The following is a 24,977-nucleotide window of genomic DNA, read 5'->3' as shown; positions in this document are numbered from 1 at the left end:
CATCCCTTCTGTTTCATTCTATGAATTAACTTGAGTCTCAGGCGCATCCCAGAACCAGGCGGAGGAGGACTCATGCGCACACGTCTACCAGGCGGTGTAGTTACTGAGGGTTACCACACGGGGTCGCTCTCCCCGGTATCTTGCCAGTGCTGAGGCTCTGCCCAGCCCCGGACCCCATCTGCTGAAATCCCTGCCCTGCAGCTGCCAGCCTCCCACCTGTCAGGGCTGGTCCTGAGAGGAGCACATGTTGCCTGGTGCGGAGAGGCCTTTGCATGGCCTTCCAGCTCCAGGGAATGCTAGCTCTTGGGAAAGGGTGGGGAGTGGGCCATTGCTGCAGGCTCAAAAGTTTTAGGGTAGCCCAGGGAGCTAGACATGGTCGAGGCCTCTGCCCACATATCTATGTACCTGGATTCCAGGTGTTTTCAACCAAGGCCCTACCCTTGACATAACAGACTCATTTTGGCTGGGCAAGTTAAAGTTTTCATAACTGAATATCTCCTTTCTGCTAGGGGCTGTCTGTGCTCCACCCACCAGTGGGGTAGCCACTGCCAGCCAGCTCCAAATCCCACATTCTAATCCCCTGCTTTCTTGCATCCCTCCCTGTTCCAACTGTCGCGGGATGGGTTCTCCAGAAGCAGCCACTGCCGAGACAGGTCAAGGAATGACAGGAAATCTATACCTGTGGAAGGAAGAAGGAAAAACAGGACAGGGCATGGAGAAGCCAAATGGTCACACAGGCCCAGCAAAGCTCCGGCCACAGGATGGGAGTTCTGGACTAAGTGTTGTCTGCTAGAATGTCCCAAGTGAACTGGCCAAGCCTTCACCTCCAGCTCACTCAGTCACCGGAAGCAGATGTGGGTTGCCCCATGGAAGGGGTGACCTTGGGTGAGGTGGCCCCCACCATAGGTGAGGCCAGCCCAGAAGACACTGACTGCAGGATCTTGACCACACTTCCTACACCGGGGCAGCAAGCTCTTTCTTGCAAGTGTATCTGGGATGCGGGGGGAGGGGGTGGGGAGAGAAGCACATCTCTGTGAGAAACAAGTTGTGCAGAATAGAGGGCCAGAAGCTGGTCTGCAAAAAATCGTTGTAGCCAGTAAAAGTGTGAAAGGGTAAGTGAGTTCTCTGTGTCAAAATGGAAATTCTCTCCTGCGTGAATAGGTGCAATTATCCAGCTTATACAATTATGGACACATGACTCATTTTCCTCTTACACTTTTTCATCCAGTAAGCCTACAGAGCTCTTAAGATGGGGTGCGGGGGGAAAATCTCTCACAAGGGAGTGTCATTTCAAAAATTAAAGGAAATCGCTGGCACCCGAGGGGAAGCCGGAAACCGGCAGGGGGATGATGGGGAGGGGTCGGGGTCCTGCGGAGGGAGTCCCTGAGCCGGCGCTTCGGACCGGGGCTGCCCTGGGCGCGTCCCCTTTAAGGGGCGGGGCCGGGGGCGGGGCCTGGCAGCGGCCTCCCCTGTCCCAGACTGCCCCGCGCGCGCCGGCAGTTCGGCCACGTCCCTGGCCACGTCGCGCCAGCTCTCGCCATCTTCGCCGCTTCCTCTCAGGGGCCGCCGCTGCTGCCGCCGCCGCCTGAGCTGCCGAGCCCCGGGCCGCCGCGCCGACCGCCGCCGCCATGAACATCTTCCGGCTGACGGGGGACCTGTCCCACTTGGCGGCCATCGTCATCCTGCTGCTGAAGATCTGGAAGACGCGCTCCTGCGCCGGTGAGCGGCGGGCCAGGTCCCAGAGAGGCTCGGGCGCCAGGCCGGGTCGCCCCGCGGAGCAGCGGACGTCGGCCGCCCCACGGCCCTCGGGCCTGCGGCGTCCGACACACCCCCTCGGCTGGCCCGGCGGGGGGTCGGCCCGGGCGTGGGGCGGGGGGACCCTGCGGCCCCTCGGGGTGGGCGCGCAGGCCGGGAGGGGTGTCGCGGCGCTGGGCCCCGCTGGGCGCTGGGTGGGCTCCCGAACTTGAGCTGTCGGGGCGGGGGAGGCGCCAGCCGGAATGCGCGGGACCCCATTCTGTCTGAAAAGTTTGGATGGGGCGGGGGCCGGGGGAGTCCGGCAGGCTCGCCCCGGTGCTCTCGGCTCTGATGGGCGCAGCTTCGCGCGCCTGGGCGCCGGGGCGCCTGGGCGGCGGGTCGGGAGGTGTGGGGAGCCCGCGAATCAATGGGACGGGAGGGAGGAGGATGGGCAGGACCGCGGCCCGCTCGGCCTGACGTGGCAGCCAGGCCAGCCCGGGAGGTGGAGCGGGAGCGGGAGGTCACCCCGCTCGCTACCCTGCCCCTTCGAGGACTGGCCTTTAGGTTAGGGTGTCGCGTCAGGTCTGACCCTAGAGTTCTGTGGGCTTCACCCCAGCTCTGGGGTTCAGGATCACGGCCGCCGCGGGAGGAGGTGTGAGGAGGTTTCTAAGTGAATTTCTTGGGGACCGTCAGTGCTGCTTTGAAAAACGAACTAGTTTGTCGAACTCCTAAGTGCCTCCAGCTAATAACGGGTTCTCTTAAACCTGCGGCTCCGGGGGCCCGCCGAGGTCTCATGTGGTCTCCTGTAATTCCTCACTCCACGTCACCAGTGAGTTGGCGACTCCCTCCTCTGGAGTACACATTTCATGCACGCATTGCTGGGAGGCAGTGGGACAAATCTTTCCCAGATAACAACTGTGAAGTTTTACATTTCATTAACCGTAAAAGTTTCAGAGGGGCAATTTTTTAGATGGTTTCTTGAAATGCAGTGTCTTCTTTAAACTTCTTTTTGATGCCATGGCCTCAGTGAAGTAACTTTTGAATTCGAGAGCTTAATTTTTGCAGAGGCAGTAAAAGATGCATCTACCTAGGTGGCAGAGATCCCATTTCCCTGATCAATTTCTGAAGATTTCCACATCTAGAGTAACACCCCACATCACTGACTGCTGTCTTTAGGACTCACCTATCTCCCCAGAACGTACCTGAGATTGAGGAAGTAAGCAAGAACAAGAGACCTTTGAGCAGTCAAAATGGATCTTCCAAAGTCCATGCACTGAACCCAGTGTTGTCTGGCTTGGAGATGATCTCTCATTTTGTACACATTCTGAGAGATTCAGTCGTAAGTTTTCCAGTCATAGAAAAGTAATTGTGGCAACTGTGACAGCTGATGATTAAGTGCTTGCTGTGTGCTAGGTAGTGCACTAAATGCTTTAACGTAGCTTTTTCCACCTAGTCTTTAAAATGATCTTAAGAGCTAGGTACTATTATCCCGATTCTGTGGAGGAGGGAACTGAGCCTGAAAGGAGTTGGGGAAATTAGTGGTAGAGCCAGGATCGAAACACAAGCAATCTAATCACAGTTAAGGATTTTGAATCAGTATCTATTTTGGCCAAAGTAATTTTAGTTTAAACTCTGATGGCAGAGTCATCTTTTTCATTACACTCAGGAAATTTGCCCCCCCATGTGTTTTATTGAGATATAATTGACATATAACATTGTATTAGTTTTAGTTGTGCAACATAATGATTTGATATATGTGTATATTGTGAAATGATCACCACAATAAGTTTAGTTAACATCCATCACCACACATAGTTAGCCATTTTTTTTCTTGTGATGAGAACTTTAAAGATCTATTCTCTAACCAACTTTCAAATATGTAATATTTGGTGTTACTGACTATAGTCATCCTGCTATACATGACATCCCCAGGACTTAATTTATTATATAACTGGAAGTATGTACCTTCTTTACCCGTTTCACTCACCCTCACTTAGAAAATGTTACTTTTATCTTGATTTTTGCTCCAAAATTTTTGTGTGAGTCTCTTCATTTTCTTTCGTGTATTTCTCAGAATCTCGTTCTCTGTCTAGTCCTTAAGTATTGAAACATGCTGTGTCTTAAACAGGTATTTAAACTAAGATGTTGGGGAGAAGCTAGTATACCTCCACGTCTAAAATTCTTTTTTTTCCCCCCAAAGATTTTATTTATTTATTTGCCAGAGAGAGATTACAAGTAGACAGAGAGGCAGGCAGAGAGAAAGAGAGGAAGGGAAGCAAGCTCCCTGCTGAGCAGAGAGCCCGATGCAGGGCTCCATCCCAGGACCCTTGGATCGTGACCTGAGCTGAAGGCAGAGGCTTTAACCCACAGAGCCACCCAGGCGCCCCGTCCACATATAAAATTCTTAAGGGAACCTTGAGTAATGCAGAGAAAGTGAGAGGGTTTGCTGTTTTGTTTGTTTTTTAATATTCACTATCTTCATTTGAGAGATCTAGGAGCATTTAGGAAAATAGAAAATACTTCAGCCAAAATAGTAAGGAAGGCAGGTATGTTTGTCAAGATGGGTTGTGTGTTTGTCAAGTATCCTGACAGTTAACCTGTAGCACTTATTAAACTATTCTCTGTCAGATTTTAGTTCTTATACATGAGATTTCCTGGCCTTTTAGAAACCAAAATCACCGAGATCATTTATTCAGAATTAAATGCTAAATTTGATTGGCTGCTTTGTTTTTCCATTCTAAATTATGAAAGTTGTTGAGAGGCTTTTGAAAGAGTAAGAATTCGATATGAGTTTCTCAAATAACTGGAATAAGAGACTTGTACGTTCAGGTTGTGTTTCTCACTTTGACAATACTGGTATTGGGGTTCATTTTAGGATTTGGGCACCTGTTTTGAACATCCCTGCAGCCGGAACCATGGGCCTTTTTTCCCTTAGGGTAAGGGATGAGACAGGTTAGTGAGGAAGCTGCAGCTTCTGTTTTCCTGACCATCTAATTTGAGAATGGCCACCTTAAAGGACCTGTTTTAATGTGAGGACAGGAGAGCTGATCTTGGTTTAGCTCTCTGTGTCTTTGTCTGCTGTTGTCATTACAAAGGGGTGCCCAGTTGAAGTGTGACTTTCTCAGATGCCTGAACCGTTGCTGCAGCTGCTGGATCCATAGTACACTCAAGTTATCACTTTGTCCTTGTCCTAAACACCAACCTGGATAGCCTTGGGAGAACAAGCCTTGGTATGTAGATGAAGAACTTCCTAGCAACATTTTTCTGTAGGCTGGCTGATAGTTATTAATAGTGCTGTATCTATTGTGTTTGAATTACTAGTGGAGTCCTTTTGCGATCCGTCACTCCCAGGCGCCCTCTCCTAGTCTCTCCCCTCCTTTGCTTTGATTGTTGTTAGGTGTTGTTATGTTGGTTTTGTCGTAGACTTTTTATCCTTCCAAACATGACAGGAACATCCAGCGTCCCCTCCATTTCTCATAATTGGACAGCATATAATTTTGAATACAAAATCTCATCTTTTATTGAGGTCACTGAGTACTTCAGGAAGCTATTGTATCACATTCCCAGCTCCCTCTTTGTAGCAGCTGTCTCCTCTGTTCTTTTGAGTGCCAGTCTGTTGGCTAATCATTGCTCTCGAACATCTGTTGGCCACCCATTGTGTGCAAAGCACTAAGATTGCAATTCAGAGAAGCACCTTGTAGCTAGCAAAGTCTCTGGTTTGAAGAAAGTTGCAATTTACTTGAAATAATAAGACATATATAAAAAGATAAAAATAAAGGGTATTAAATGTAGGCAGTAAATCCTGTGGATGTGAAGTGGCTAGAAGGATCCCAGGGAAGGCTCCCATGACTTCCCAGCAAGGTGTATGTAAGATCTCTGTGAAGAAAAGTCTGAAACTTTGTTAATGGACATAGAAGATGACCTGAACGTATCTTTATAACCGTGGTTCTGAATAGGACCAGATAGGCTGGTAAGGAGGCAAGATGATTCATCTCCTCAAATTAACTTACTGATTCAGAATGTCATTAAAGTTAAAAGACAGTAAACTGAGAGAAGTAATCTGCAATATATCTAAGCGACGAAAAGCTCACATACATAATACACATAATATACATAACACACATAATAAAATACTCCTACAAATTAAACAAAAAAGGATAGAAAAATGGGCAAAGTTGGCAGTTCACAGAATAGCAGAAGGCCCATTAAGTGTGAATGACTGCCCGGGCTCACTATAGTTGGGAACTCTGATGGTAAAACAGCAATGCATACCATTGTTTCCTTACTGGGTGAAAAAAGTAAGAGGCTAACTACCTATAAGTTAACTATCTGTAAGTATAAAGATGTTCCTTGTACCTAAATAACTACAAAACACTGTTTATAGATAAAAGGATGTTTGTGTAGTATTCATAAAAACAAAATTGCAAACAACCCAAATGTCCATTAATGGAGTGGTTGCACAAATGTGGTATGGTTGCACTGTGGGAACACTGTGCAGCTATTAACAAGAAGGAGCTGGAAGTGTTAACAGGGGAAGATAAATTTGAGAGGTTAATATAAAAAAGCAAATTGTAGGGGCACCTGGGTGGCTCAGCTGGTTAAGCATCTGCCTTTGGCTCAGGACATGATCCCAGGGTCCTGGGATCGATCCCTGGATCAGTTTCCCTGCTCAGCTGGGAGGCTGCTTCTCCCTCTCCCTCTGCTGCTCCCCCTGCTTGTGCTCTCTTGCTCTCTCACTCGCTCTCTCAAATAAAACTAAAAAAAAAAATTGTAAAGCAAAAGATTCTATGGCCCCATTTTAAGGGGCAAACGTATATGCAGGTGCAGATACAAATACATATATAAAAGCTTTTTTTTTTTTTTAAAGATTTTATTTATTCATTTGATAGAGTAGGGGGAGTGGCAGACAGAGGGAGAGGAAGAAGCAGGCTCTCCATTGAGTGGGGAGCCCGATGTGGGGCTCTGTTCCAGGACCCTGTGATCATGACCTGAGCCAAAGGCAGCCTCTTAACTGAGCCACCCTGGCTTTTAAAAAGCCTGGAAAGTTTCATTTAAAATGGAGGTGGGAGGGATGTCAAAAGGTCCTTTTGTGGTTTTTTCCATATATTTTAGCCCAGTTGGAATTTTTAATTAAATAGCATGGATTTCTTTGAAAACAAGAAAAAACAGTGAAACAGTACCTAGTAAGAACTATCATTTATCAAACATTTCCATTGTGGCAGGTATAGTATAGAGCACTTTTTCTTTAACAGTCTCACAAAGATGTCATAATTTGTTCCCATTAGATAGATGCAGGAAGTGAGGTTGTGGCTGGGGCGCAATGTATGTAATGGGCCCAGGCTTACTGTGTGTGTTCAGGGGCTGAGCTTAAACCCAGTCTGTCTGGCTCCAGAGCCTCTCTTTCCTCAAGTCACAAGAGTTGTGTTACAAGTCAGCTCCTGACTCTTAGGCTGCTGGTTCCAGGCATCGTTAATGGTCTTTCCAAGAGTATCCACATCCTTAGGGACAGTGGGTTGGAGTATGGTGCCTGGGGCCCCTGTTGAATGCTGCCTGGTTGACAGTGCAGACTGTCCTGGTGGTCTGACTTACGGGACTTGATTGCAGCTCAGCTGTTACCAGGACAAAAATAAGTCGTGAAAGGCTTTTCTCTTTGTTCGAGGGTTCTGTTCTGTAAACTACTGGAAATAAAAGAAATGCAACGTTCAGCCTGCAGCATGATTTAAAGTAATACACACTATAGTGTATAGTTGTAGGATTATATTAAACCTAACTTGGCCCAATGGGAAATGACAGAAATGGTGTTGGGTTTAATGACTGGTTTCCATTTAAAATGGTATACTCATTAATATGAATATTTGGTGCATTTGGTATTGGGATGGCCATTTCAGAAACATTTAAAATGAGTATTCTTTTTTTTTTTTTAAGATTTTATTTATTTATTTGACAGAGCGAGCGAGCGAGCACAAGTAGGCAGAGCGGCAGGCAGAAGGAGAGGGAGAAGCAGGCTCTCTGCTGAACAGGGAGCCCGATGTGGGACTCGATCCCAGGACCCTGGGATCACGACCTGAGCCGAAGGCAGCCGCTTAACGGACTGAGCTACCTAGGCGACCTAGAATGAATATTCTTGAGAGCTTGTTAACTTGTTAACTGCCAGCCTTCATATGCTTTGGTCCCAAACAGGGGGAAAGTGACTAGGTTCTCTCCGGGAAAGAGATTCCTGCCCCTGCCCTCTCTGTTTTCAGCTGGGATCTCTGCTATCTGTGAAGACAGGACAATTTTTCTGTCTTAAAGGAAGAAGTTGCTGCTTCCTGATCAGGATTCCAGACCAGGAAGAATAGGGTAGAACTGTATAAGCACACTTAGATTTCCAGCATGGCAGTTCCTGCGTGGTTTCTGCACCGTGAGACAAGCTACAGGCCACATACTGCCTGTCTCTCGCTCCTCTCCTGCTCAGGGGACTCTCCCACCCTCTGGTTGGCAGTAAATTAGGGCAGAGCCCAAAGACCATTGCCTATTTACAGTCATAGGGACACAGTATGACTTAGATACTCTTTGGAAATGTTATCCCAAAATACCACAAAATGAGAATTTACCCCATGACATGAAAATAAAATGAATTTTTTTTTTCTTTTTTTTTTGGACCATTTGTTCAGTCATTCGGCAGATACTTCCTTAGCCCTGCTGCGTGTCAGGCCCAGAGCTGAGCACAGAGAATACAAAATGGATAAGACATGACCCTAACCTTTGGAGATCTCAGTGTCTGTTGGGAAAGTGGGAAGACAGGCAACCAGATAATCGCAGTGTATTTTATAAGACCGTAATGGGAGCTAGGGCAGCAGCTGGTGGAAAGTTCCCATTATGTACTTGCTGAATGAATAAACATCACCAAGGGGGAGGTGTCTTCAAAGATGACTTCCCAGAGAAAGTGGTATGTGAGTTGGGTCTCAAAGGGAGTGGTAAAAGCGATATGATAGTCCTGGCTTTGTAGTATAAGAATGTTGAAAATGAGGAAAAATCGCAAATCTATCTGGCTTCCAAAGTTACATTAGAATAAAGCCTTTATAACAAATTTGCCTGTATGTATCCTATAATTTTTTTTTATTTAAAATACCGAAGGGGCGCCTGGATGGCTCAGTGGCTTAAAGCCTCTGCCTTCAGCTCAGGTCATGGTCCCGGAGTCCAGTCCTGAAATTGAGCCCTGCGTTGGGCTCTCTGCTTCTCCCTCTCTCTGCCTGCCTCTCTGCCTACTTGTGATCCCTGTCAAATAAATAAATAAAGTCTTTAAAAAATAATAATAATAATAAAAATAAAATATTGGAAAGAACCAGATGGGAAAGGAACTGGGAATTTTTCTCTCAAAGCTTCAACAAATACCAGACGTGAATGGCATGCTCTCTGTCCTTTTCCCCTTCATCTCATCTTCTCTCTCTCTCTCCCGTGTCTCTCTGTGAATGACAGCCTCATTGTTCTCCTTTGGAACACTGATCTCTGATAAGAAAAAAAGCTCCCCATTACTGGGGAAAACTGAAAGGAGCAAACTGTCTGTATCTCCACCTTTGACCCTTGAAATTGGTTACTATTGATTGATCCAGAAGGAGAGAGTCAACTTTTTCTTCAGGTTTTGTTTAGGTATTTTTGTGAATAGACTGGAACTGCAATTATTCATATGTAGAAAGTAACATTCTTGGGGTGCCTGGGTGGCTCAGTAGGTTAAACCTCTGCCTTCGGCTCAGGTCATAGTCTCAGGGTCCTGGGATCGAGCCTCACATCGGTCTCTGCTCAGCAGGGAGCCTGCTTCCCCTGTCTCTCTCTGCCTGCCTCTCTGCCTACTTGTGATCTCTCTTTCTCTGTCAAATAAATAAATACAATCTTAAAAAAAAAAAAAGAAAGAAAGTAACATTCTTGTATCCTGGCTTTTAGTTTCAACAAGCCGCAAAATTATGTTGTAAAATATCATTTAAAACCAGTGTAAGGGACGCCTGGGTGGCTCAGTGGGTTAAAGCCTCTGCCTTCAGCTCCGGACATGGTCCCAGGGTCCTGGGATCGAGCCTCACATCGGGCTCTCTGCTCAGTGGGGAGCCTGCTTCCTCTCTCTCTCTGCCTGACTCTCTTTCTACTTGTGATCTCTGTCAAATAAATAAATAAAATCATATACATATGACAACAAAATTAAAGTTGTACATATGCTTATAAAAAAACTGTAATTTTCACATTCCATAAGACTGTTGCTAATAATTTGGTGCAGCAACATTTCTGCAAAATACATGCTTACTGAAATGTTTAATGGTGTGAAGTTTGCAGCATAGAGGAAGGTGGGTGGATTCTGACTGGGTAGTCAAATTCTGTTTCCTTCATGAATTCGCTCAGTTGTCATCTGAAACCCATAGTTCACATCCTTTGTCACATAAATATTTGGCCAAATATAGATGTGAGAAAAGCTGAGTACACACACTACATGACCTTCGACACTTGCGCAAATGATCTCCGCGTGCTGCAACAGTGCTCTGGCGGCGGAGGGCTGGTGGTTGGAGGTGGGAGCAGACTTTAGGTGGTGGTTGTTGGGGTGGGGTTTTGGTGGTGGTGGTGGTTTTTCTGTTTTTTGTTTGTTTTTGGTTTTTTGGTTTTTGTTTTTTTAAAGACTGCTGCTTCTGAGGATTGTCATAGTAGGTTCCCACCCTCTTGTTGCTATGGCATCCAGAGCGACATTTTTATGGCTGTGATGAATCTAAGAAATGGAGTTTTTAAAAATCTTAACCTGTCCAAGAAATGCGCCCTTACAAAATAAGTTACCTTGGGAGGCCATACCACTGCTCTAGGGAGTGACGTTACTGCTCACTGTTACCTCACTGTTACTCGCAGCAGTGTTCCTCACTGGGTTCCTTATCTCCTCAATCAGATGAGACCCCCAGGCCATGAAGGTTTGTCACCTTGAGAGACATTGTTTTAAAGTGGAAAGAAAGATGCTAAAGCTAGCAAGCAAATTAGTATCAGCAGAAGTAGTGAAATTATTCTTACCTAAAATATATATTTGGAAAATACAGCATTCAGAGGCACTTGGGGGGCTCAGTCTGTGAGCGTCCAAACTCTTGATTTTGGTTCAGGTCATGATGGTGTCGTGGGATCGAGCCCCGTGTCAGGGCAGAGTCTGCTTAGTCCCTCTCCCTCTGCTCCTCCCCCATTTGCACTTGCTCTTTCTTTCAAATAAATAAATAAAATCTTAAAAAAAAAAAAGAAAGAAAAATACTCATTGGAGTATTTTTACTCACCTGGCATATTGGTGTTGGCATGATCGAGACAAGTCACCCAGCATGATGAGACTGCCGGGTTCTTAGAGCCTCCCCGAAGGAACATGTTCAAGAATGTAAGGTGAGAGGAAGATGACGGCTGTCCTCATTTGTGAAGTCATCCCAGATACCAGCCTCTGACCCTGGAGCCCACTTTCCGTATCTGCACCTGTGGTGGTCTCTGTGAGAAGGGTTCAGCTTCTCTAAGAGAGGCTTTTCTAATACTTTCCTTTTGTTTCCTTAGGTATTTCTGGAAAAAGCCAGCTTCTCTTTGCACTGGTCTTCACAACTCGTTACCTGGACCTTTTTACTTCATTTATTTCATTATATAATACATCTATGAAGGTATGGTATGGCATCCAATTGGAATGCATTTTATCCATAATTCATGGGCCTGTGGCAACTATTAAGTTTGTGTCAGTTGTGTACTTAGACATCTTCTAGAATAATGTCTAAACATGCTGTTCTCGACCTAAGCACTTTTAGACCACCTTGTACATAGAAGTGGGAATAGCGTTATCATTAAGCACATTTTCTGTTTCAGAGGAGTATCTGTTTAATTAAAGTGCTTTGCAGTTAGAGATTTTTTAACCTTAAGTTCCTTGAGTATGATAAACTTCTAAAGCTCTTGATAACCCTGTAAGAAAGAGGGATAACTATTATGTTTTCAAGCTGTGAGAAATTACAGACTCCCTGGGAAACCCGGCAGGGTGGCTCAGCGTGAGGAACGAAAGCCAGGGCTCCTCGCTGCAGTACCTCCTTTCACTGTTGTGGGAGGGATCATGTGTAGGCTTCCCCTTCTTTTCTTTCTTTTCCTGTGAAATCCATGTCCCGTAAACTTCTTTGTGTGCCATCTTTGTTACTCTTTCCATGCCTAAATAACAGCTGTACCATAACTTGTTTAATGTGTCTCTAAAACCTTTTAACTTGTCCTAAGCATTAGTATCCGTGGCTTCGGTGTCCTTCTGTTTTTTCTGAATCCACGTGAAAACCTATAGTTACTAAAACACAAGGTGTTTGCATACCACCTCACATCTCGTGGACCCGAGGGGGCGCGTGCTTCCCGCTCGCCGAGGCCTCGGTTTTGCACAGTCCTTGAACTAATACTGAGCACCTGAAGCGCCGGGCACTTCCCTAGTGCTGAGGACAGGGCCCCAAACAAACAGAAGACTTAGCGTCTGGCTGGGGAGAGTAGACTGATCATCCCAGTACTCAGTGGGTGACGGCAGTTTGCGATGCGTGCTGGGAGGGAGACGTATGGCACTCTCAGGGCTTGAAAGAAAGGCATCTCCTTTCTTTCATTCATTCGTTCTGCACAGCTTTCTGAGCACCTGCGTGCGGGGCGGTGCTGTAGGCACTGGATTATTGGCCAGCTGAGGATGTCATGTTTAACCTGAGGCCTCTTGGTGTTGTACTTACAAAGCATTTTTTATAAGCACAGGTCAGAGTAGACAAAGCCATATTTGGGTCTGTGGTCTTTACTGAGAAACAAACTTGAGTTACCCAGAATCATTTCATTCTTCATCACTAAGTGACTGGAGCCTCGTGTCCAGGAAATAATTAGCCTCCTTAACATGGGTAGGTCCCTGCTTGTTGTCCAGGCAAGTTAAAACTGCTGGTATTACAAGCGTGTGAGCAAGAACCTCCTCCGTGGCTTTCAGAAGAATCCTTCTTGCTTTGTTCTGGTTTCCAAGCATGTCCTGAAAATTAGAGGAGTGAGAGCCAAATTTTATGTGCTCATTGCTTTGACTTTAAATGCCAAGCCCAGGGAGAGGGGGAAAGCAGCTGCTTACTCCTGTGGTTGCCTAAGCCTTTATGGACAAAATCTTGGCCGGCCCTGTTCCGGGCGCTGGGGAGGGACCCCTGGCTATACCGCATGCCTTGGCCGGATGTTGTGCTGGAGGAGACTCTGTGTAAATGTATATGTATTTTATTGATACATGTAAATAATATGTTATTTTATTCATATCCATGTATACATATATTTGTATGTGGAGAGAACTCTAACAATATAAGGTGTTAATCTCAAATTTTTTTTTTTTTGTAGGTTGGTGTATGGGTATGACCAACAACTTTAATACCTTACCAACTATTTATTTGCAAATATAACTCCATGATGAGGTGCTAGGGATAGTTTAGAGTCTTTACTTTGTTTTTAAGCATAGGAGGGCATGATGATTGCTCTCGTTTTCCTGATAAGTCATTGGCCCAGACGTCTTCATTAGGTTTCATGAGGTGGTTTTCCGAAAGAGTAGTACCGGGTAGCTCGACCAATATCCCACTTGTTTCCATTCAGAGACTCAAACTGCCCTTTGGTTCTTGGGCCTAAAATTCTGCATTCTGAAAATTGCTGTAATTTCAGAGTAACAGACTTTTCCTTTGGGTCACGTGACTATATGGTGTTTGACCTTTTGAATATGAAAGAACATAACTTGACTGTAAGCCTTTGAACACTGCACTGCTATGTGAGCTCCCTTGTAGGCAGCAGTGTTTGACAGGTTATCCCTTACTTTTGGTTTTGCTTTTGGTATGCTACCACACAAAATTTCATAGAATGATCTGAATGTTCTGTATTAAAGTAACACAGTGTAGGTAAAACTGATCATTGTAAAGTTAAATGTGAGCTACATTGTGTCTTTTCTTTAGAAAAGCGCGAGCTAGGGGCGCCTGGATGGCTCAGTCGGTTAAGCCTCCAACTCTTGGTTTCAGCTCAGGTCATGATCTCATGGGTTGTGAGATTTACTCCCCACTTGTTGAAGAGTCTGCTGGAGATCCTCTCTCTCTGCCCCTCCCCTCACTCTTTCTTGCTCTCCCTCCCCCTCTCTCAAATAATAAATACATCTTAGAAGAGAAAAGGGGTACTTGGGTGGCTCTGTCGTTAAGCTTCTACCTTCGGATCAGGTCATGATCCCAGGGTCCTGGGATGGAGCCCCACCATTGGGCTCCCTGCTTGAGGGGAAGCCTGCTTCTCCCTCTCCCACTCCCCTTGCTTGCATTCCCTCTCCCACTGTCTGCCTCTGTCAAGTAAAAAGGAAAAGAAAAGCACTACCTAAGAAATAGCCTCATGCTGGAGGGAAGTGTACTGATTTTGAACTCCATTGAACTTGGTGCTCTTTTTTTTTCCTAAGCTGCTATCTAATAGTTGTTTTTTTTGGTCTTGTTTTGGTTTTTTGTTGTTGTTTTTGTTTTTAAAGTGAGATTAAAAATACATTCTTTGGTAGTTTCTTATAAAATTAAAGGTACACTTTTAACATATGATCCAGCAATCCCATTCCCAGGTACTTACCCAATAGAAATGAAAAGTTCAGTTCATACAAATGCGTGTGCATAAATGTTCATAGCAGCTTTATCTGCTGTTCCCCAAGCTGACAGCAACCCCAACCCACCTGTCCCGAAGCTAGTGTGTGGACAAACACTGTGGTTCACCTGCACAGTGCAGTCCTTCTTTTACTGCAGTAAAAAGAAACCAGTCATTAATATACACAACGACGTGGTTGCATCGAGAATGCATTATGGTACTTGAAAGAAGCCAGTCTTACAGGGACATACTATATGATTCCATTTATTTGGTATTCTGGAAAAGGCAAAAACTGCGGGGTCCAGGAATACATCAGTTATCCAAAAAGAAAAAAAAAAGATCAGTTGTGTCTAGAGGTTGGGCCTCGGGGAAGGGCTTGACTACAAAGGGGCAGCATGAGGGAGGTTTCTGGTGGGGGTGGGGTCACATGATAGGACTATTCTGTGTCTTTTTTTTTTTTTAAGATTTTATTCATTTATTTGACAGAGATCACAAGTAGGCAGAGAGGCAGGCAGGGAAGCAGGCTTCCTGCCGAGCAGAGAGCCCGATGTGGGGCTCGATCTCAGGACTCTGAGATCATGACCTGACCCAAAGGCAGAGGCTTAACCCACTGAGCCACCCAGGCGCCCCCATTCTGTGTCTTGATTATGGTGGTGGTTATATGACTAGTAGAACTATGTACCCCCCAGAAGTAAACTTTATTGTATTTAAATTTTGAAATAAAGAAGCTAAGGGAAAAGATCTTGCTTTTGTGAACATACGGGTCCTGTAGAAAGTCAAGGCATCTGGCGCCGTTGTAAAGTAGAGATGACCTGTGCTTTTCTTCTGTCCTTAGCTCATCTACATTGCCTGCTCCTATGCCACGGTGTACCTGATCTACATGAAATTTAAGGCGACCTACGACGGAAATCATGATACCTTCCGAGTGGAGTTTCTGGTGGTCCCTGTGGGAGGCCTCTCCTTCCTGGTCAATCATGATTTCTCTCCTCTGGAGGTTAGTTGAGAGGTTATTTAGGGAAACACTCGGGCTTGCAGGTAATGTGGGTGGTTCTGGTTTGTTTGGTTTCGTGATTTGGCCAGCTTCTGGTGCAGCATACACTATTTGGTTTAAATAAATCACAGACAGGCATTAAACCCCCAGCTATCTGGGCGTCTGCTGACAGATGATTGCTGGATTCTCCTCCAGAGAATAAACCAACTTCTGTGGTAGCAAACACAGTGCCTTGCCCGTCCCAGTGCTGGAAGAACATGGTCTTCTCTGCACTCAGACCCAACTTTGTTTCTTCTTCACCTAGGGCTGTTGCACATTGATAACTGTGTGCCCATCCCCTAAGCAGTGTTGCCATACAGCAGGTGTGGAGGAAAAGTGGTTTGCGTGGTGCCCTGCACTCCTGGGTGCCTCGCCCTTCCCTCAGTGTCCTAGGGAAGCTGCTGCTTGTGGATTCACAATGTTCCCAGGGCTACCTGCAAAGCTTTCTGTCGTCCGTGTGAATCAAGTTGGGCAGAGTATTTGCATAATTACAATTCCTGTTGCTTATCCCTTTGATTTAACCACACCAGGAAAGCCCAAAGACTAAGAAAGATGGTGGAAATATTGAGCTAGTCTGTGAAGGAGACCAGCTGATAAGGAAAAGCAGCAGTGGGAGTGTAGAAGGCCCTGTCATCCCCGTGCCCCCTTGTAGAGAGCCCCCTGGATTCGGAGTGGAACAAGCTTACCCTGGAGAGACACATAGGTAGATTCACAGAAAATTGTACCGGGAAGGAGATGTTGGAGAGAAGGGTAACTAAGAGTCACGGAGGAGAGGTGTCCGGGTTACCCAGCTTGTCATTGGGAATGTGCCTCTTCAGTGTCGCTCCCATTTCTGAGATTTATTCCGTGGCTGAGCTACTCCATTTCGTACTCTGTTGCCCAGACTCCTCGCTCTTCATGCTGCTCCACAGTAATGCGGGAGTATTTTCCCGTGAGCTCGTGGCGGGTGCTGGGTGCCGGGTGCCGGGTGCCGACTGAAGCCTCTGGTCTCTCTTGCAGATTTTGTGGACCTTCTCCATCTACCTGGAGTCCGTGGCTATCCTTCCTCAGCTGTTCATGATCAGCAAGACAGGGGAGGCAGAGACCATCACCACCCACTACCTGTTCTTCCTGGGCCTCTACCGCGCCCTCTATCTCGTCAACTGGATCTGGCGCTTCTACTTCGAGGGCTTCTTCGACCTCATTGCTGTGGTGGCCGGTGTTGTCCAGACTATTCTATACTGCGACTTCTTCTACCTGTACATAACAAAAGGTACCCTGGGCTGCCTCCTCCCTGCTTTGTTCCCGCAGCACTGTGTTTCTAGGAGCTCCCTGGCCCAGCATGGTCCTAGTCCGGCACTAGCTCATCAAGCACAGCTGGTTTCAGAAAAACATTTCCAAAAAAACACAGGGTTTTCAGCCTTTTCTTTTTCCTATAGCTTTATTGTTTTTCTGTAATAACACATTTTGATTATAAGAAATTTAATCTGCTTTTATAATTCTGAAAACAATCACCTGAAACCCTGCCACTCAGAGATGATCATAGTTAATGTTTCGATAAACGTAATTCCAGATAGGTCTATGCATATATGTATATGTGTGTGTATGTGCATATATACAGACATGTGAGTTCAACTACACATGCTGTTCTATAATCTGTTTTCCCCCATTCACAGTTTTTCAAGTCAGTAGATAGAAATCTGCATAGTTTTCAATAGCCATAGAACATTTCATTATGTATATTACATCATAATTTACTTACTCAGCCCCTTGTTTATGGGTATTCAGGCTGTTACTGATTTGCTGCTACTAAAATCCAGTGCTTGGGGTGCCTGGGTGGCTCAGTTGGTTAAGCATCCAGCTCTTGATTTCAGCTCAGGTCATGATCTCAGGGTCATAAGATTGAGCCTTGTGTCAGGCTCTGCGCTGAACATGCAGCCTGCTTAAGATTCTCTCTCTCCCTCCCCCCCCCCGCCCCACCCAGCTTGCGCACACTAACAGTGCTTAGATGAGTATCCTTGTGTATGTGCATTTTCACGTTTATATGAATATAGGACATGCAAACACCACAAAAATCTGATGAAAACTGTGGTCCTTGTTTTTAAAAAAAGGCATATTAATGCATGTACACACAAATGTATGCATATAGTTTTAGGGGATTCAGGAGCCCCTGTAACCCAACCACAGACTCAGGCTAAGAACCCTTGCTATACAGTATAATTCCTAATGGTAGAGCTGGTAGCTACAGGGGGATATATATTTTCTCTCTTTTTTAACATCTCAAATTTCATAGACCTCTGTACGTATTAACAGCTATATTTTACTATATGTCGACTAGGGGAGAAAGTAATGAGAAGAAAATTTTGTGCATTTAGTGACAGTTTCAGTTGAATTTGTGTTTCTTAAATTCAGTTGCTGTGACATCAGGGTATATGAAGAAAATTCTAGTACATGTGTACATGACATACTCATAGTTTAGGGTTTTGTTTTGTTTTGTTATTGACACCAAAATCCAATGACTCTTGGTGCCAAAAGCTTTCCTTGTACCTTATTCTGTAGTATCGTGAGGGTGACAGACCTCTAGGAACAGGAAGAAGGAAATGATCAGCTTGTCAAGACCAATAACCTTTTGTTTTCTCTTCCTTTCTTTAAAATTCTAGTACTCAAGGGAAAGAAACTCAGTCTGCCAGCGTAAGTGCCAAAGACCGTCACCAGCATCTGTCCTTCAGGGTGCTCGGACAGAATTCTTACCACAGCAAAGGCACAAGATGCTTGATACGGAAAATCAGAAACTTAACTCTTTCGTTGCAGATAGTCATCAGTGGCTCTGTAAGAACCCAGAGGAAAAGAACCAGAAGGTTTCTGTTTAATGCATCTTGCCTTATCTTTTTTTATTACTATGTACAAAGATTTTTTTACACAAAGAAACTTAATGCTGTATTAATAAATTCAGTGTGTAGCTTCAATTGGGGTAGTTCCAAAAGTGAAGATTTTGTGAGGAATAAGTGCAAACTTTTTTTTTTAATTCTTTGAAACTGTTGATTCTTTGTGTCTGCAATGAAATTGTACTCCTTGACAGTTGGTAGATTATATATTCTTCCATCTATCAAATTTGCATTCCACTATATTTATTTTTTGCCAAAAGATGAGTTATATTTGTTTGAAATCTGAGACACTATGTTCAATCTGGTCTATCTTCGTTCAAATCTCTTCCCACCGAATGTGGAAATCCTTCCTTGGATGTCACAACACTACATGTAAGGCCGGTAAGGATGACTCACAAGCTTATGATTTTCATTACCAAAATTTTCAGATTCTGAATGTAGATGAATGACTCTCGTTTAAGAGTCACCAAAGGTGCCTGCCCTACTCTCTTGCTAAGAAGAGTGACTTTGAGGTTGTTCCAGGGGTGTCAGAGAACTTGGGGGGCAGGGGTTCTGGGCTGCTTGCCATCTAAATGTGGGGTGTGAGGGATATTAATGATTATGTTGGATCTAGGACTCTACTCCTCTGAGGACTGGAACACAAGTCACTTATCACTTGAATTAACAGTTCCAAAAGATTACTACAACCATGTCCCTGCTCAGATTCAAAAGGTTTTTCATATCACTTTCAGGTAGTAAAATGATTTACATTTTTTTCTTAATTGGCAGCACCAATTGCCATTCCTTATACTATTTGATTTTGTTTTGTTTTGTTTTTACTGAGCTCTTGCATGATTTGTCTTGTGTTACCATCCTAAATAAACGTTTTATTAAATGTAGAATAAATTGTCTTTTTTTTTTTTTTTTTGGTGAACTAGGCTGTTGGAACATCCTATGTCAGGATGATTTTTTTTCATTTTTCAATTGGCAACAGAAGCTCTATATGGGGCTGCAAACGTTTATTGTCCATAAATTTAATCTAAAACTTTCTGTATTTTGAGGGAAAATTATAATTTTTCCTCCTGATTTTGCTATTTTATTGATTTGCTACATTTTTTTGATTTGTGCAAAAGCATATGACTTTGTTTTTATGTGATGCACCATAAATGTTAAAGTGTTGAATACTAACAGTGCTTACTACAAGAAGGATGTAGTATTTTTGCTTGCTGCATTAAAATATCTTGTGGAAGAAGGGAGCTAGATGGGTTTTATTTTTATCTAGTGTGTCTCTTTAAATTGGCAGTGTGACTGCATAGTTGAACCTCTTGTCTCAATCTCTCACCCCCCTCCACCTCATGGTTGTCCTTTTGTGTATCTGTATCTTCCCAGCATTCTTGTCTCGGTTTAGTTTCTGTTTTCATCCTCCTTGGAAGATTCTGAGATCGTGGAGGAAGGGTGGGAAATCTCAGCATAGTGGAGCAGACTGTGACCCACACTGGGGGCGGGGTGGGGGGCTCACAAGGTTTCTGTGCATGTAAATTAAACATGAGCTGGGATCGTTGTGGGAGAGCACAATGCAGACGACAAGGATCTGGGACCTCAGCAGACTGCCTGACTTTGGAAGTATCAGTGTCTTCTCTAGTCATTCTGCCCATGTAAAAGTGAAACTGGCTAAGATGTTAACCACCATTCTGTGGCCAACCAGGATGACATCTTAATAAACTGGGTGGCCGAGTGGAAGTGCGGGACTGGGGCAGCGTCCTCACACACATAGAAAACAAAGGCCTTGTATGATGCGCCTTACAAAGCACTGTTTCAAAGTTCCTTTCACTTCTCCAATAAAGGTTATCAGGTTATGAATATTTTTTATCCAGGTGTTTTATTCGTGTGAATTTTTTTTAATGAAAGCATGAAGAGAAGGAAAGTTCTATTAACTGGGCTAAGTTAGGGGCTTACAGACACCAATCCACTCCCCCGTCCGGTTCAGTCAGTGTCAGAATAACATTTCCTGCTTCCTTACAAGCTGGTCAAGAGAGGAGTAGGTAGGGAAATAGGTGACGGGGGCGGGGGGAGGTTGGGGAGAAAAGGTTGCAGGTGGAAGGGAGAAGATCCTGCCCAGCCTTTCCAGAGATGCCATTAGGTTGGACGACTTTCTGGTCAAGCAAAGATTTTTGTTGCAATAGAAATAGTGAGGGGCGCCTGGGTGGCTCAGTTGTTAAAGTGTCTGCCTTTGGCTTGAGTCATGATCCCAGGGTCCTGGGATTGAGCCCCGCATCCGGCTCTCTGCTCAGTGGGAAGCCTGCTTCTCCCTCTCCCACTCCCCTTACGTGTGTTCCCTCTTAGACTGTGTCTCTCTCTGTCAAATAAATAAATTCTTAAAAAAAAAAAAAAAGAAATCGTTAGTGAGTGATGGGAACCCTGAGTAAGGAAGGCACAATCTTTGGGGTCACTCCTCACACCCTAGCTCCGTGACCCTAGATTTAACATGAGTCTCCATCTCCCTCAATTCCCTTCAGAGACTCCTGCCACAGGAGTTTTGTGAAGCTCAAATTAGAGCTTGAGGCACAGACATTAAGTGCTCAGCATCAGTGTGATCCCCTTTCCCCCTCCCTTTGTGCTTAGTTTGGGACAGCTGCCTCCAAAGCTGGCTGGAAACTACTTCTGGCGGGAGACCCTGTGACCTACTTAATGATATTGATCGAGTTTGCCCTCCTTGGGAGAGGACCGCATCTGTAGACATTGAGGGCTAAGTACCTCCCCCAACCATCTGAGTGACCTCTACTGAGGGCTGATGGGACTGGGGCTCCAGGTGGGGTTTTCCTGTGCGCCTCGCCCTCTAGTGACTGAATGTGGACATAGCAAGGACCCCGCACTCGGCTCACTACAGGGGGCACTCCTTCACCCCTCTAAGCGAGCCTATGTGGAGTCTTGTGTGGGTGCTGTGGGTGTTTCTCCTCAAGTTCTGAAACCATTCCCTCTTATCCCTGCCATTTAAAAGCAGGTTGCAGCAAAATACAGCACAAATGTCTTAAAACAATGACAGGGATACTTTTGTATAATACTTGGATGCTCCAGGTCTCCACCTCAAGTTTCCCTGTGGGCACTGAAAAGGGGAGAGTCTCTAGGCAAATGCTACACTACACTTGACTCTGTTACTGAAACAGAATGGAAAGACAGATGTATTTATTCCTCCAATAAGGATCTAAGACAATAAATGGTTGGGTAATAAGGAAACTGGTGTGCACTGAAACGAAAAAAGTCACTTGTTTACTTCGAATTCTGAGAACTGGAGATCCCAGGGCTGTAAAGAAGGGCTTAGAGAAACAACTATCCAATTTCCTGAAAGATCGCCTAGCTAACACTGCCCCACCTCCACCTGACAAAGACTAAATGCAAGGATATTAACTTTACTCGGGACACAGGCATTTACTCAAATCAAAGAAAATTAAATCCCAAAGGGAGAAATAGGGGAGGAAATGAACCAATTGATTTGGAAAAATGAAAGAGTAAAGATCACAATTTCTCCAAGTTACTAGGAAGGTAAAATGAAAAGCCAAGAAAGTCTCCAAAGAAGACTTACTGTATTTTGCAAATACACAGTGAAATTAACCAGAAAGAACAAGCAGAGAAAGATACCGAAGATTTTCTTTTCTCCAAAAAGGTGGAGCATCTATGGTAGGAGGTTATCCTTTGTTACATCCGGTTGGTAGATCCTTAGGTGTCAGGCATCTCTGTATTTAAAATCTTCACTTAAAAAAAAGTGATGATGGCCTATTTACTTTTCAAGAGCTATGCTTTGGTATTTTGGAAGTACAGTTGACCCTGAATAACATGGATTTGAACTTCATGGAGCCACTTCTACGCAAGTTATTTTCAATAAATACAATACAGAACTGTAAATGTACTTTCCTTATGATTTTCTTTTCTCCAGCTTACTTTATTCTAACAATACAGTATATAACGGCTCCTGGTTGGCTCAGTCAGTTAAGCATTTGCCTTCAGCTCAGGTCATGATCCCAGGGTCCTGGGATTGAGCCCCACGTGGGCAGATCCCCTGTTTTTTAAAAAAAGTTAATTTAAGGGCACCTGGGTGGCTCAGTCGGTTTATCATCTGCCTTCGGCCCAGGTCATGATCCCAGCATCCCAGGATGGAGTCCCACATCAGCGGGCTCCCTGCTCAGCGGGGAGTCTGCTTTTCCCTCTGCCCTTCATCCTGCTTGTGCTCTCTCTCAAATAAACAAATAAAATCTTTTTTAAAAAACTTTTTAATAAAAGATTGAAAAACGTCTAAAATAAGGAAGTTAATGGGACGCCTGGGTGGCTCAGTTGGTTAAGCAGCTGCCTTCGGCTCAGGTCATGATCCCAGCGTCCTGGGATCGAGTCCCACATCGGGCTCCTTGCTCAGCAGGGAGCCTGCTTCTCCCTCTGCCTCTGCCTGCCATTCTGCCTGCCATTCTGTCTGCCTGTGCGCGCCCTCTCTCTCTCTCTCTCTCTCTGACAAATAAATAAATAAATAAATCTTTTAAAATAAAATAAAATAAGGAAGTTAATATGCTTTGTATGAGATATCAACACGATGGAATAATGTTTTAAAACAGCTCTAATCGGGGCACCTGGGTGGCTCAGTGGGTTAAGCCTCTGCCTTCGGCTCGGGTCATGATCCCAGGGTCCTGGGATTGAGCCCCACATCGGGCTCTCTGCTCAGTGGGGAGTCTGCTTCCTCCTCTCTCTCTGCTTGCCTCTCTACCTACTTGTGATCTCTGTCTGTTAAATAAATAAAATCTTTTTAAAAAGGCTCTAATTCAATAAATGGAATGATGTTACAAGGAAATAGCAAAACATACAGAGATTATAAATACCTAAAATACAGGGGCACCTGGGTGGCTCAGTTGGTTAAGCATCTGACTCTTGGTTTTGGCTCAGGTCATGAGCTCAGGCTCCTGAGATGATGCCCCCTATTGCTCTCTGCACTCAGCAGAGTCTGCTTGGATTCTTGCCCTCGCCCCCTGCTTCTTCACCCCCACACACAAATAAATCTGAAAAAAAAAAAAACAAACCAGAAAACAAAAAACTGTACAAAATACATCTTCTTTTTTTTTTTTAATGTGTATGCTACCTGTTTGAAGTCATAGTTTTGTGGGTTGTTATTGTTTGTAACATTAAGTCATCAGTATCTTTATCTTTACTAACAAAAGCTTATTTGGAAGAATTAACTTAGGGGCACCTGGGTGGCTCAGTGGGTTAAGCCTCTGCCTTCAGCTCGGGTCATGATCCCGGGGTCCTGGGATCCAGGCCTGCATCAGGCTCTCTGCTCGGTGGGAAGTCTGCTTTTCCCTCTCTCTCTGCCTGCTGCTCTGCTTACTTGTGATCTCTCTCCCTCTCTCTGTGTGTCAAATAAATAAATAAAATTTTTAAAAAAGAAGAAGAACTTAGTGGTGAGCCTTACAAATTCTGTCTGCAAAAGGGAACTATTACATTTGAGAATATTCGGATTATAGGCACAGCCCTGTAGCTTCTGAATTACTCTCTTCCACTGAACTATTCTTCCTCCAGATCTCATTTTAGTATCTTCTTCAGGGAAGTCTTCCCTGACTTTCTGAGTAAGTCACTTTTGGCCACACCAAGTACCCAATGAATACTTACTTTATAATGAGTGGTTCTCTTTTCTATAGAAACTTGGTAACTTCCCCATCTACAATTTCCTGTATGGTTTCCACAACCATCAATATAATTTCGATATTATTTTTAACTCTGAAATCCTGCCCTTTAGCAGATCCCTGAAGGAACTTCAGACTTAGAAAACCTTGATATTCAATGAGTTTGTTTATTCATTCGTCAAGTATTTAATATGTGCCTGTAATCTGCTTTATTATGTGTATAGCAGTGAACACGACGGACAAGGTAAATTGCTCATGCAATTTACACTCTAAGGTGGAAGGAAAGAGGTAATAAACATGCTACAACGTCAGGGAGTGATTATCAGGAGGAGAACTGAAGCCGGGGGAGGGAATGGGAACAGGTGGGTGTGCTGTTCAGACAAGGTGGCCAAGGAAAGCCTCTTTGCAACTTGAGCTAAGCCCTGAATGACCTGAGACAGAGACATGGAAATAACTGGAGAGGAACATCCCTGGCCGAGGAAACAGAATGTAAAAGTCCTGGGGTGAGAATGAGCTTGATGTATTTGGGGGGTGGGGGGTGGCGGCAGGCAGTAGGGGTGGAGAGACAGAACGGTAAGCCAGTCAATCTCATGCACAAAAGTGCAGCCTTGCAAGATCCTAAGCGGAGGATGGGGCTGCTCTGACGGTTCAACCAGGTTGTTCCGGCTGCCGCAGGGGAAATGCACTGTGTGTGGGGGGAAGTGGGGGGTGGCTGGACGGAGGCAGGGTAGAATGACGGAGAGCAGTGGGGAGACCCGCGCAGGCACGAAGGGGTCTCGGACCGGGCTGGGGTAGAGTGCAGGTGCTAAGTGCTCAGTGCCTTACGCTCAGAGGATAAGGCTCTTCCCCACGCCCCAGCCCAGCTACTGGGTGGTTTCAGACCCTGAACTCGAGAGGCGTCCTAACGCGGCACTCCTGACCTGGAAGGAGCCCCAGATCGGCCATCAACACCCGTGGATCTCTGGGGGTGTTCATTCCTCCGGGCCCCGAAGAGTCCTTACCTACAGAATTGGAATATTATCAGAAAGGACCTCGCACACACGCAAAACACCGAGGGCACTGATCAGCGCCATCCGGGTCAGCGTCTCTGCGCAGGCGCGGAGGGTCCGCGGCGGCGCGGGGCTCAGTGCG

At 45.1% G+C, this 24,977-nt stretch overlaps 1 protein-coding gene across 2 annotated transcripts; it reads left to right on the top strand.

Annotated features, from left to right (window-relative positions):
• Positions 1-1,490: 1,490 nt before the first annotated feature.
• KDELR2 (KDEL endoplasmic reticulum protein retention receptor 2) lies at positions 1,491-20,051 on the top strand. Of its 2 annotated transcripts, XM_080831117.1 has the most exons (5): positions 1,491-1,719; positions 11,263-11,363; positions 15,152-15,310; positions 16,346-16,598; positions 17,986-20,051. In XM_080831117.1, the coding sequence occupies exons 1-5, from the start codon at positions 1,629-1,631 to the stop codon at positions 18,018-18,020; spliced, it is 639 nt and encodes a 212-aa protein (XP_080687243.1). In that variant the 5' UTR covers positions 1,491-1,628; the 3' UTR covers positions 18,021-20,051. The 2 variants fall into 2 exon arrangements, with proteins under 2 accessions (XP_080687243.1, XP_080687244.1); XM_080831118.1 differs by lacking the exon at positions 16,346-16,598 and having other exon boundaries at positions 1,509-1,719; positions 17,986-18,339.
• Positions 20,052-24,977: the final 4,926 nt, after the last annotated feature.

Source organism: Martes martes (assembly GCF_963455335.1).
Source record: "Martes martes genome assembly, chromosome: 18".
Lineage (NCBI taxonomy): Eukaryota > Metazoa > Chordata > Mammalia > Carnivora > Mustelidae > Martes > Martes martes.
Note: the sequence above shows the minus strand (reverse complement) of the source record. Positions and strands in the feature narration are given on the sequence as shown.

Bases quoted from the DNA above. Each gene is read 5' to 3' on its own strand.
- KDELR2 (XM_080831117.1), top strand. From the start codon at position 1,629: ATGAACATCTTCCGGCTGACGGGGGACCTGTCCCACTTGGCGGCCATC. The intron at 11,364-15,151 runs GTATGGTATGGC...TTCTGTCCTTAG, and splicing joins TATATAATACATCTATGAAG to CTCATCTACATTGCCTGCTC. The intron at 16,599-17,985 runs GTACCCTGGGCT...TTAAAATTCTAG, and splicing joins CTACCTGTACATAACAAAAG to TACTCAAGGGAAAGAAACTC.